The 13,971-nt window shown below is 41.2% G+C and overlaps 1 protein-coding gene across 3 annotated transcripts in view; it reads right to left on the bottom strand.

Annotated features, from left to right (window-relative positions):
• Positions 1–13,971, bottom strand: part of TP53BP2 (tumor protein p53 binding protein 2) — a 40,975-nt gene that overhangs the window by 4,762 nt on the left and 22,242 nt on the right. For all 3 annotated transcript variants that reach the window (XR_002436584.1, XM_021390432.1, XM_021390433.1), the window contains 12 exons: positions 13,823–13,924; positions 11,287–11,461; positions 9,758–9,939; positions 9,184–9,348; positions 8,552–8,789; positions 7,111–7,236; positions 6,583–6,719; positions 5,389–5,872; positions 4,246–5,027; positions 2,285–2,422; positions 1,535–1,668; positions 645–811 (listed from right to left, as the gene is read on the bottom strand). Coding sequence is in view for 2 of the 3 variants with exons in the window: in XM_021390432.1 (XP_021246107.1) it covers positions 645–811; positions 1,535–1,668; positions 2,285–2,422; positions 4,246–5,027; positions 5,389–5,872; positions 6,583–6,719; positions 7,111–7,236; positions 8,552–8,789; positions 9,184–9,348; positions 9,758–9,939; positions 11,287–11,461; positions 13,823–13,924 (2,830 nt within the window). In the remaining variant the exon portion in view is untranslated. The remainder of the gene's footprint in view (positions 1–644; positions 812–1,534; positions 1,669–2,284; positions 2,423–4,245; positions 5,028–5,388; positions 5,873–6,582; positions 6,720–7,110; positions 7,237–8,551; positions 8,790–9,183; positions 9,349–9,757; positions 9,940–11,286; positions 11,462–13,822; positions 13,925–13,971) is intronic.

Here is a 13,971-nt window from a genome sequence, read left to right as displayed (position 1 = left end):
GCAGCTCAATATAAAAAATACCAAAGAAAAAGACAGTTGGAAAGACTGCCATACTCTTATTGTACAGCAGTCCTGGAATACACTGATGATAACTTCCTTCTCCAGGTGATAGGGGAGCCTTCAAGGAGAGCTGCTGTACCAGACCTTGTTCTCTCCAACAAGGAGGGGACTGGTGGGGAATGTGAAGCTCAAGGGCAGCCTTGGGCCTCTTCAGAGGCCAGCGTGGTAGAGTTCCATGAGATAAATCCCTGGAGGGAAGAGGGGCCCAAGAAAGCTGGTTGATATTCAAGAATCACCTCCTGCAAGCTCAGGAGTGATGCAGCCCAACAGAGGAAACCAGGTAAAAACATCAGGAGGTCTGCATGGATGAACAAGGACAAACTCAAACATTAGAAGGTAGCCTATGGAAGGTGGTAGCAAGGACAAGCAGCCTAGGGGAATACAGAGAAACTGTCCAAGCAGACAGAGATCAGGTAAGGAAAGCTAAATCCCAGACAGAATTGAATCTGGCTGGAGACATCAAGGGCTACCAGAAAAGCTTCTGTAAATACATCAGGGATTAAAAGGAAGACTAGGGAAAAATGTGGATCCTCTCTAGAAGGAAACAGGAGACCTGGTTACCCAGGATGGTTGTCATCACCTACCATATAAGAACTGGGAACACTGTGTGTAGCCTTCCTCCATTTCCTCACACTTGTCTGCAGCTGTCTGCATGTCACTGTAGGTCATAGCAAATACAGCCGCGCCTGACTCCACCAGGAACTTGCACACCTGCACATTATTGCAAGATGCTGCACAGTGTAATGGGGTCCTGTAAGCCAAGAAGATCACAAAATTATTGTTCATAGCAGTGCTTACAGGCTCCTTGGAGTAAATCACCTTCATGTGTGACCGCCAGCAATCAGTACTATATATCACTGAAGACTTCCTACCCAAGGCACTTAACCCAGGATGGCAAGAGCAATTGCTTTTCACAGTTCAGGAGTTACCAAGACCTACCTGAGCCCTAAAGCTGCACATGAGTCTCTACAGTTACATTTTCCTTTTCTAATCCATCAACATTTTAAGAATGGTTACCAAGGCAATAAGCAATGACAACAACAACAAAAAGGAATAACCCACACACAGAAATCTTCCTGAAATCATAGCCTGTTACAATATTGACTTCAAAACATGATCTGGTGACAAGTACAGATTATTGGAATAACTGCTGAGGCTAAGGGACAACAAGCATCTTTATTCAGTTTTGGGCATTAGACACTTCTGTTGCAGATGAAAATAACAGTAAGTCATTGCCCTCCCATAGATTTTTATCAATAAGCTATCTAGCATCTTTTGAAAAGTATTTGCAACTCACTAGCTGTTATACACCTAGTGTGTAGGCTGTAGGCTTTCTGCTTGGTTTCATTTTTACATCATCTGAGTACTGGAAAGAGAACCGAGGGAAGTTTCTGGAGCTACACACTGCTCAGACCACAGTAAGCTGTGGGCTTGAAGACAGCATCCATAAGGTACCACTTAAAGAAAGCCTTACCATCCATCACTGTCTGCAGCATTCACATTCACACCAAATTGCACCAGGAACTTCACAATTTCTGTGTGCCCGGCACACACAGCGTTGTGCAGTGCAGTAATCCCTTCATCGTTCGGCATGCTTGGATCTTCAACCTGCCCAGTCAGAAAAAAGAACCATTCAGTCTCTCTCTATAATAAATGTCTGTGCTCGTACAAAAATGAGCAATTCTATTTTGAAATAGGATCTCGAGCCATAATTCTATGGAGGATATCAGCCACAGGAAGAAAACTGCAGCAGTGACCCATCTCATCAGAAGATTCACATAAAAGCTTACAGCCTCCATTTAACAACGAGAACCTAAACTAGTTCAGATAAATATTAAACAGATAACTTAGTAAAAGGTTTTATAATAAATTTCAAAGACTTGTCTATTTGACTGTAAGCAAAATTTATCTGAATAGGAGGCAGACTGTGTAAGAGAATGGGTGAGAAATCCTCTCCTGCACATTTACAGTCTTGGTGCTAAATACTCAATGTGGATTTAACACAGACAAACCAGCCTCCAAGTGGCCATTTTCTGCTAGGATTGCTTATCATCCTCACAAGGGCAGATCTCTGTTATGCACTACTATTTTAGCTTCTCAAACCCATCCAGAAAAGCTCTGACATCCCAGTTTGAACTGGTATATTCTTCTGTTAGAAGCATTTGAGTTGAACTAGATGACCTTTAAGGGTCCTTTCCAACTCAAACAAGTCTATGATTTTTACCTCATAAATGATTCTCTGCACGAGGTCAAACTCCCCCTCCAAAGATGAATCCAGAAGCAGTGCAAGGGGGTTGAACTTCACTCTCATTCCATGAGCAATTCTGTCTGAGCCAGCCTTACGCAAGTTCGTCCTCTTCCCCTGTGAAAAAGAAACACTGTTACTGGAAATTTTTCCTGGGAAGAACAAGAATACAAAATTACGCATTTGAGAATGACAGCAGAAATAAACAATTAAGGCAGTGTATTTAATGTGAGATAAGCTATTTTCTACCATTTCCTCAGTACATAATGAATATAGCAGGTTATGACAGATCTCTGCCTTTATCTCCAGGCAAGGTTCCCATATTCAACTCCTACATCATCTTTGAGCAAGCTCCTCAAAATCCCAAGACTTCCAGATCCATAACAACCAGGAAAAAAAAATTCTGTTTTCAGATTATTTTACCATTAACTCTCAGGGCTATTACATGAAACAAGTAACTTGAAAGACTTCAGGAAGTAACATAGAGTCTCTTTGGTTTTTGTTTTGTTTTTTAAGCTGAGATGTTAAGTTAAGCAGAGGTTAACAGGAACAGAAACAGTTAAGGAAAATGATTTTGGAAAGAATGTAGAATCAAATGTAGAAGAGGCTTTAGATGCTCCCAGTGATAGTGGAAAGCAAGTATTTCTATAGCTTAGTTTGTACTCTTTCCTGTAGAGAATATGCATACATTAGATCAGCGCTCTCCCCAGCTGGCTGTGCAGCAGCAATAAACACTATTCATAAGGCTATGCAAATTTCCAACAGATGTCCAAGCAAAGATGAATAGAAATGACTCATGTTCTGCAAGAGCAAACATGTGAAGATGAAAGTTTTATAAGAAGAGATTCCCAGAAAATACTCTCCTGCCTATTGACTTATATGTACATCAAAAGTACAGGATTTTTAAAGAAAGACCTAGTCAGCACAAACCAGATCTTTAAATATGAAGTTAAGAAGTTGGACTAGTTTCTTCTCATCATAGCAGAATTATTACAAAGCCAACCAGAACAGAGTTTGTGCAATTTAGGAAATCCTACTGCTCAAGTTTCCTTGCTAAAGGGAGGAAGGACACTGTCTCAAAACCATGAAAACTTGCATTGACTATTCCAAGGTTAGAAAAGCACGCTAAAGCTTTTAACTCCTCTGCACTGAAGTGATGGAGGAAAAAACGCTTTCATGTATCTGGTTATTAAAACTCTAGTCCTTATAAATTTTAAAGAAACTCTTTGTGGAACCAAAAGTATTACACATTTCTGTTCTACAACAGTGAGATAAAACCATGCTACACACAAACAAATTTCCCAAACAAACAAGACTGTAAAATACTGCCTAACCTTAGCCCAAAGGGGCTCCATTTAACTTGAGAACTAGCTGATGTCAAATTACAGTTCCAAAATAAACAAACCAGAAAACATTTCAGTAGAGGAAATGCAAGCAACTGCCTCCAAATGAGTTACTAAAGCAGAAACTAAAGGAGTCCATTTCCCCTCACTTTTCAAGCAATGCACTTACAAATAAACAAATGCAATCCAGGATTAAGGGAATTAGTTTTCATCTCATATGAGCAATAGCGGGAAATGCTCTGAAATATGTACTGCCTCAAGTTTAGTTTCTCTGTGAAGTATAGTTTGGATGTAACAAGCAGACTTCTATAAGGAATATTTTAGAGAGCTCAAACGACTTCTATTTGTGTATGAAATCCCATTTGAAACTTCATCATGTCATTCATTTCAGAGATTACAGAGGCTTTTCATTACTGCCATTCAGTTTGGAGACTGGAGTATCACAAACAGACTGGATACCCGTAGAGAGACTTCTAGCCTGTTCACACAACAGTTCTACATCTGCTTAATGTCTACAATAGGAAAGACAGTATTTACAGCAGAGCTTGAGGTGACCTACTCACAGAGCACTCAAGTTATAGGCTAGCTAATACTCACAGGAGGCAAGGAGAACTGCCCCGTAACTTCAGGAGGCCGCATACTGAATGAGTCCTCTCCCAAACTCTCTGGTTCTCCTGATGGATATGGAGGCGGTGGATATGGAGGATACTCCTCCATGTACACTTCCAGGGGTAGTGGAGCCTCATGGCTTGGTTCTTCCATTTTTGGCTGCACGGGTTCATCGCTATCAGATACTCCTTCAGGTACTGTGTCTAAAGCAATAGAGGGAAGAACAGCTTCGCTCTGATCTGCTGGTATGTTTTCTGCTTCCTCAACAATGGTTGGTTCAGGCATAGAAGAAACAGTTTCTTTCTCTGATTCTGTACTTGCATAAGGATTTGGGATTTCCACTGGGCTTTCAGAACTGACAGCTGATGCTGTCTGCTTGGAGGGGTGTGATGGAGCTGAGATAGTCTCCATAGCAGCCAGAGTCGTTCTCTGATATAGCAGCTTTTGAATGTTGGGGCCGTTAGGTCCTTCTGGTTCAGTAATGGAGCTACGTTTCTTCAGTGGTCTGGGTGCATTGGACAGCTTTTTCCGTAGCGCTTCCAAATCAGCATCACTCTGGTTGCGATATGGATTGGACAGAAAAGGCAGCAGCTTGGTTGGGCTGAGGGGACGGGGTATTCGCTCCGTTTCATGACTCTCCTGAGCAGAGGCTGTTGTTTCCATCTCAGGCTCTGGACTGCCTGGCTTGCCTTGGAGGTTTGAGTAGATGTTCTCTGTCTGTGGCAGCTGATTCTGTACACCTGCTCCTGCCATCACAGGCTTGCCATACACTATGGACCAGTCAGAGAACGGTAGGGAAAAAAACAACCATGAACACCTGATCAATAAACCTATCAAGAACATGCAACTTGATTCACTTGCCTAAGGCAGAGAAGCACAGCAGTAGGATCAACCAAACAGAACTCAACTGTTAACCAGGCTCACCATTATCAATTAACTAACTTGGAAGACAGATACTCTGCACTCTTTGATAATGTTTACAACACACAAGATCCACCTGAGATTCTTGCAGCTGCACTAACTTGCTGAATTGCCCCCCCCAAGAACAGCTCTGTACCCACAAATTAAATGGAAAACAGCTTTCTCTGAGGTTTATGAAAACAGAAGAGAGGTAGAGAGCTACAGGCTTACCACTTGGGAAGTGTGGCGCTCTGGTCTGTGCCCTCGTCAAAGCACTTTGCACCGCTTGCTGGAAGTTCTTCCCAGGAGTCTGCTGTTGTGTGTACATACTATAAATGGAACTTGCAGCCACAGTTTGAGGCTTTCGAAAAGGTGGCAGTGAGGTTTCTTTGGATGGCTGAGGGGTAAAAGGTCTTACAGCGGCTGCTGGGGGACTCTCCTGTTTGGAAGAGGGAAGAATCTGGTCCTGGCTAGAGGAAGGACCTACAGGGGGTACAGAAATCCGCTGTATCTGCTGAGGATGGGAGGGCTGCTGTGCCACTGGTTTTTGTTTGCTCCCCATAGATGCGACAGCCAAAGGCAGCTTCTGCAGGTTTCCATCCAATTTAGGGTCAGAAAGTTGCTGGTGACTGGCTTGACCAAAATAAGGCAAGTTTATCTGTTTTGGTTTAGTGGGGACAGGTGGTGGTACCTTTGTTACATTTTTATTGGCTGTCTGAAAAAAAAAATAAAAAGCACATTTTAAGAAATGCTGGGAAGAATCAAAGGATCAAAGATCCCCAAAGAACGATACAGCATCTAGCACTTGTACTATTTCTGCAAAACTGTTTACAATCTCATTGAAAATATGAAGAGACTTCTCCAAACATTTTTTTTCACCTTAGTTATACCTGTTCTCCTTAATGCCTTCTGTAGCAGCCACGTTCAAAATTTCAAGTGATGACTGGGCACAGTAATTACTCTAAAAGTAGCAGAGGTACTTATTAGAATCTGTAGGAAAGAAGATTGCTCTCTAAAGGACCACCTGACATCCTCAGTTCTTGTACGTAACTCTATACCTACACAATCGGATTGCTTCCTTGTGCCAAGATTTAGGTGGGAAATCTTGCTGCAACCAAACATCTGAAGGATGCAGATGAATTAAACAATGGAATAGGTATGTAAATGCTTCTGCAAATGCCTCTGTGCACAGTCTTTGGAAAAAATATCCACACGCACACTAACAAAAGTAACACCGCTATTTAATGTCATAAATCAACATTTAGGAGAAGTTTTTCTCCTTAGGAGAGGTTTTTTCAAAGACAATTTTTCAAAGAGCTTCCTGATAGCAGTATTTGTAAAGCTGTGTAGTAATCTCCATCAGATGGAATGCAGGAAAACTTGGCAAAGTTTAGAGCTGTGCAGCAGTTTTCGTTCTCTGCATACCTGAGCTTCTCGCAAGAGATCTTCACTGCTCTGGTTCTTCCTTAGCATACCCAGCCCAGCAGACTGATCCACAGAATCAAACATCGAGAACGGACGTACTTTCTTCTCTTTGTCTCGTAAAAAAGCATCTCCTTCAGCTGTTGTTAGAGAGAAAGATTTTTTTTTTTTAATGGCAACACAACTGTAGGAGTAAAAATCCTGTTCCGTGCAAAAGGCAAGACTGTGTATACAAGGGATGCTTTTCTGTATCCAACTTTCTCCTATACTAAGGACTCAAGGGCATGCCAAATGCAGCCTTGCTAATCAAATAGAAGCGTTTCTGAAGGCATTAGTATCTACTTCACCACCTGAAATAAGGTATTTTAAAAAAATCCCTGCAACACCACACTGCAGCTTGTAGGGCAATATTCTTTGACTTTTTGTACTCTCAAGTTAATTTCACTACTTAGGGAGGCATATTTAGGGAAAACAGATGTCATTAATTTGGGTCTCCATATTTTAAGATTAGCCAAGCACATAAGAGCCTACCTTGACCTTCACCAGCCACAATTCCCTTTCCTGAAGTCAAGGCAGATCCTTGACTTATATGGTTGTTGGCATCTAAGCTACTCCAGTCAGCAGATGGGGAAGGTTTTGAACTGGGGACCACAGAACCTAGGAGAAAACAAATGAAACAGTTTAAGCAAAAATATTGTTTTATTTACTTATTTATTGAAGAGTGGAGTTGGTTGTTGTTGTTCTGGGGTTTTTTTTGTTTTGTTTTTTTTTTTTTTTTTTTTTTTAAGTAAGAGTCAGGTCCAGACAGTATGTAAACATCATACTCAGACTAACTGCTATGAAAATCTATCACTTCAGGTTCTAGTTCATTTTATTGAATTATTTAGGTTGGAAAACAACCTTACAATCAAGTCCAAGCATCCACCTAACTACCAAGTCCACCACTAAATCATATCCTTAAGTGCCTTACCCACACGTTTCTTAAATACCTCCAGAGATGGAGGCTCTACCACTTCCATGGAAAGCTTGTTCCAATGCCTAACCATTCTTTCCCTGAAGAAAACCTTCCAGATATCCAATCTAATGATCCCCTTATGATCTAAACTTACATAAAACCAAACTGCTCCCCATACTTCTGCAGAGCAGAAGAAACTTGGTACTCTATACATCAGCCAGCACTGGTAAGGAGGGAGGGAGAGAGATGAAGGAATAGAACTGTTCTATAAGCACAGCCTCTGCTTTTCCTTTTGAGGGGATTTGAGTTTCTCTTATCTCCCTGCTGAAAAGCAACTCAGAGATACCACGGAAGGGATATTTGCATCTCCCAAGTTTCTTCTGATTTCTGCTCTCTCTGAGGTGAACTGTATCTCACAGAAGAAAGCTGATGAGGGCAGGCAAACCTCCACCAATGCTCTGTGCAGCAGAGGCCAGGCCTCACATCAGGAGTGGGACAGGTATGGTCACTCCATACTCCTGTGTCACCAACACGTCAACAGGCTCATTTCTATTTCTGTGTTATAATCAATTGCTACATTTATAGTATTTCTTGTAGAGTTCGCTGATCTTTTTCATATGTCATTTCACAAATGCATGATCGAAAACTTGACTTTGTTAGTTTTTCAGCCCAGTCAACAGGTTAGTCATGCGTGTCCTAAAATTGCCTCTAAAACTTGAGCAAGTATTTTTGTATCTTAGGAGATTTTTAGAAGAACAAGAAAAACACAGGACGATTCATCTTCTATGTTCTATGCTGTATAACATCTCAGATTATTCACTAAGAGGATTACTTCATTTTTAACACATTTAATCCTACAGCCTCAGTGCTTGTAAAATACATTCACCAGGTCAGGACAACTCCAAGAAGACTTCCAACTCAAATACTTTGTTTAAAAAGCAAAAAAAAAGTCAGGGCTGGTAAATTAGAAGAAAATAAAACAGTTCTAGAGAATAAATATTGATTGCAAGCTATTACCTGCAGGAACTTTAGCTTGTGAACTACTCCCAGCTCGCATGTTTGGCAAAGTTTGTGTTTTCAGTGGACCATCAGCTGCCTGCAAAGCTTGGGTTCCATCTGAAAACGCCGGCTTCACCAAAAGTTCAGGTCTGGAAGCAATACGTGGCATAGTAGAGGACTGGATATAAGGACCTACTGCTGCCACTCGGCTTGGAGCAGAACCCACTGCCTGGGGTAAATTCCCATCAGAAGAAACCTTAAAAAAATTAAGGAAAAAAATGTAACGAATTGTATGCTGTACTATCCGTCCAAAGAGTTTGAGCTAGAAGTCTAAAAGGATAAAACAAGTGAAAAATTATATTCAAATACTATAAAAGAAGCATTCTTAAACACCTCAACAGATAATAAATGATGTAGTAATAACAACATAATCTGAAAAAGAAATTCCACGACAGCATAAGATGTCTTCTTGTTCATAAACAGTAAGTAGGTTAACATCAATGTACCATGAAAAGTACTTTAATAATACAAGACTTCCACCATCTTCTTCTTCCAGCATCTGAACAGCCCTCCCCAAGCAAGTTTTTACTTCAGTCCATATGTGCCACAAGTAAAAGCCTTTTTTTGTGATTGAAGCATCCACCACTTACTGGTACATTCTCTTTCTGTTGCAGAGCTGCCTTTTTCTTCCACAGGCGCTCCCGCAGCTCATTAACACGCTTGTCCATGACTGCCACCTCTGAGTTGCGCTTGTTCAAACACTCCCTCTGTTGCTGCAGCTTGGCATTCTGCTCCTGGTTCAGTTTGTTCCTCAGCTGAATAAATTCACAAGCGGGGGGAGGCAGGAAGAGGGGGGGGAAAAACAACAAAAAATATCAAAACAAATTAACTTACAGGATGGGGATAGGGCACAGGAAACAGCTACAAAGACAGAAACTTTCTAAAAAGTCAAGTCTTGCTTGACTCCCAACACTATATTCTGGAACAGACATATGCTCTTGAGATTATATACTGAAAAAAAAAAAAGTTGGGTCATCTCCAAACTCCCCTCAAGGACAAGGCACAGGCTGACTGTTCTGTCCCTTCTCTACCTTGAGCTCAACAGAGCCAGCCCTGCACCCACAGCCCTCAGCAACTGCACAGCTCTGCTCAGAGCAAGGGCACAGGGGTTTCCTCCCAACTAGGCAAGAAGCCACCCGGTCAACTTTCCGCCCTCCACATTACCTGCAGCTCCTTGTACAGGCGGTCGAGCTCAGCTACAGCTGACTGGTTGTCGTGGTAGCCATCAATCCGGCCGTTCTTCAGCATCTCCAGTTGCCTGGTGAGCTCCTCTACCTTTGAGACCGCCAGCACCAGCTCACGCTGCTTTTGCTGGAACAGGCTGTTCATCTGTTCAATCTCCTCCACTGAAGAGGGTGAGAGAGCACAATAGCTGCCCTGAGAAACAGCCCAGCGTGGGCTGCTTCCAAGGCAGCATGACGGGGGCACAGAGCGGCCGGCTGCTGCAAGCCTGTGGCCCCTGGAAAAACGGCTCTTTCTTGAGGGAGCTGAACAAGCAAACTCGGTAGCAAGGCAACGGAAAGTCCGGCTGCTCAGAGTGCACAGGCAGAGTTGATAAATTCACATAATGCTTGGATTCCATGGGGGGATGCTCACTCAAACAAGGAAAATGTATGATGCTCAAAACTCCTGAGTTTATGTCAGAGGAATGACAGATGACATAATGACAAAACACTCAAGCTGCTACACTAAACAAAGCCTTTTTAGGGCTTACTACATGTGGTCATCATCAGCTGTTCTCATTATTCGAAACTGTATTAGTTTAGAACAAAATCTGAAGAACAAGGAATTGTTCAAGCAAGTGCCAAGACCAGACCTGCTGGGGGTGGTGCAGGGAAGCAGATACACATGCTACGTAGTCTCAGCTCTCATTCCTTTGTGTTACTTTGCTGTTTTTCTCTCCCTTTAAACTGAGTTGCATTATAGAAAATAAATATCAAACAGAATATGTATTCTTCCCATAGAAAATCTTTTGCTTTCAGCATTATGCATTATTTTTATTTTTTATTTTTTAAGAAGACGGCAACTCTAATAAAGCAACATATTTTCATTGAGTGCACATGGAAACAACAAGTTCTGTATGATGTGGATATAGAGGAAGAAAGAAAAGAGGGAGGAGAATCTGTATTGACACAAAATCTGAAACAAAATATTTAATACTGCAGTTCAGCAAGTTGATGCAAACACCCAACTAGTATTGTAGAAAGCCAGACATTAGCCTGATTTTTCTGATTGAAAGCATACAGCTACTCTGGCCATTAGGTTACCTCTTGCATAGGAGGTAATGTGGGTCACATGCCAAGCAGCTCACAGTTTTGTTGGAGGCCAAGAGGAAAGTAACAGTGCAAATACGTGAGGTATGAACATAAAAGATAGAAAAACTTGCTGTGGTACACAAAAGTATTCAAAGTAAGGAAACAACCTACACTGAAATTAAAGAACAGAAATGCTAAGCTCAAAACTGGATGGAAATACCCTTAACATGACATTTTGAAATACAATAAGAAATACTTTTTCTTCTGGATCATTCAGGAGTTCACTCGGTAAATAAAAGATGTGAAAATTAAGATTAACTTTTCTTGAAATACTGCAAGTACCTCTTCTGAATCACTGAAACTCCCACAGATTTCAGAGTTCCAAGAACCATGCTCCATGAAAAAACACAGGCTACTTCCCCCCAAGCAACAACTCACCTAATTTCCCATTGCTGAGTCTTTTTTGCTCCACGTGGCCTTTCAGCGCTCTCACTTTCTTAAGTTTGGCTTCTTGATTCTCAGCAATTTCCTTTAATCGTTTCAATTTTTCCTGTTCAGCAGCTTGCTGTTGCTGTCGCTGATCTTGCTGCTTCAGGAATTTCAGACGCTGTTCCTGTAGGCAAGACAAGGAATTTATTTATTTTAGAAAAATGAACTAATGGTGAAATATTGACAGAAACAGTCATCAGTTACTTTAGCTGAACATCCTGACTTCTCAGAGCATCAAGGAAAGCCTGTGAGAATAGGGCAAGCACCACCTGATGCCCAGTGCACATGCCCCCCAGTACAGACACCACTACTCTGTAGTGTAAGAGCCTACAGAAACAAAGGCAGTATCCACGTCTAACAGTCTTTAATACATTTTTCTTCTATGAAATTGCTCAGAAGCCTTTTAAGTTATGAAAAATTTTAGCATTCGTGTTCCGTGCTGTTTGCCAATTTCATTTAATCACTACTTGTTCTTTGGTTGCTAGAAATAATCATTATTTCCTCTCTACCTTCTCTATTCTGTCTGTATACTTCACAATCTCTATCATATGACACATTTTAATATTTTCCAGCGTGATTTATAGTCATTTAGATATTCTTTCTATATAAAGTATTCCACAAATTATAGATCATTTCTGTCACTCTTTGTACTTCTTCTGGTTCCATTAGAACTTTCTCAAGAATGGCAATCACAGAACAGCAAAGCTTTGAAATCTTACCCTTTTTCTAGACAACAATCAACATCGCAACACAGAATAATTCAAGACATAGGAAAACTTTTATATTGACCTGGCTCCGCTTATGCAATGGACAATTTCAGAGGAGAGGATGCTTTTACTTCTCCAAGACTATGAGATGGTGGTGCACCGTCAGTTTCTATACACAGATATTCAAAGTTTCGAGCTAAAATAAACCACTAGATCATCTACAGAGACTTCCTTTAATTTACTAGCCATTACATATGGCTTTCAGTTCTGGAGATATGTTATTTCAGTGGTAGGAAAGCTAAGAGTTTCCCAAGCATCCAACCAAAGACCAGCAGCCATGACTGCTGGTGGTTACTAACATTAGAACACAACATTTTCTCCAAAAGAAAACACACTTTAAAATAAAAATAATAGCTAGTTGTATTTAGAAACGTGGACTCCTGTGCATTTTGACTAAACAAAGAAAGAGGAAAAAGTGAGCTTGTTTTCCAGAGAAAACCAGGCAACACCTGCATGCACTTTAGAGTCAATTCCATGAAGGGAAACAAAAAAAATAAAAAAAAAAGAAGGTATCACAAGCTATATCTAAAAAGAAAGTGTCTTCTTCCCTTCCAAATCTATTTTTAATACTGCATTTGATTTCAGAAGGCAAAAAAGAGGCAATGGAAAGTCTCTCTTCGAAACAAAGACAGCTTTCCAAACTCCTTTTTAGAGAGGCATCTGACAAATTGTACATCGGGATACCCACAAGGCTATTCTGCCACCAACCACAGCAAGATACCTACCCAGTGGGCAGGCATGCAGACGAACTCCTAAATTCTTAAGTCTTGTATGACTGCCCTTAGGGTAAATATATGAATTTTTCCTATTTTTTGGCTCTATATGTACAGTGACCACAGCATTAGTGCTATTTATAAGAACAATATCTATTACCATCACTTGTTAGTGAGCCAGCCAAGTGAGGAAGGGCTTCTGAGAGAGGAAGAGTAGTGAGACAGGAGTCCAAGAGCAGCCTTCCTCCTCAGCAAAGCACACTCTGCAGGGCCTGGGAACTAATTCACTCTGACTGTCAAATACTCCTCAGGTTGAGCTCATGCGTAAAGATTCTTTGACAGCAGCGTTGTCAGTGGTATTTTAAAGAGCAGCGTGTAACAACAATGCTAAAGTCAAATACGAAATCCATGCTACCATTCTGCAGATGTGTTCAGAATATTTTTTCTCCAAACAATTCAGGAGCACCCAGTGTGCCATCATTAGCTTTTCTGTTACTGTTCAATAAACATTTTATAAATCACTGTCCTAGTTACTTTATCAGGTGAAGGCAATCTTTTTCAGACAGCTGCCCCAGGAAGCCAGGCACACTGAACTCTATCAGCAGAAAGCAAGATATCATTACAGGACAGCATTATGTCTAGAGACAAAAGCATCGTTCAGTGATCAAACCAGTGAATGGCTGGTCACCAGACAGAGCACAAACAGGGCTGGCACAGACACCAGGATAAATGACAACGTTAACACTATATGCTCTATCCTTTCAGTAAGCTATAGGGTCACTGCTATCACCAGTATTCTTTTTGTGTTTTGCTACTATAAATGTGTATAAGCTGGCTTACAAACTTAAGAAATGGGAGCCAAAGGAAAGGAGTTCCCCCTGTTTAAGAGGTGAGGGATGAAATAAAAAAAGAAAAACCCACACACAAATCCCTAATGCTTCTTCCACCTCATATAACTCCTACGATCTATGCTCCCAGTCGTAAACAATCTTATTCCAAGCTCACCTTATTAGCCAGCATTTGCTGTTGAGCCTCAATTTGTTGCTGCTGGCGTGATGCCATTTCCTGAAGTTCAGCCAGTGTCATATCCATCCTTGGAGCACTGACCTGCCAACGAAAATCCAAAGCATTAGAATTCTAGAATTTCTGATTTG

The sequence above is a fragment of the Numida meleagris genome, chromosome 3, assembly GCF_002078875.1.
Source record: "Numida meleagris isolate 19003 breed g44 Domestic line chromosome 3, NumMel1.0, whole genome shotgun sequence".
NCBI classification, from domain to species: Eukaryota; Metazoa; Chordata; class Aves; order Galliformes; family Numididae; genus Numida; species Numida meleagris.
This window is presented reverse-complemented; position numbering and strand designations above follow the sequence as displayed.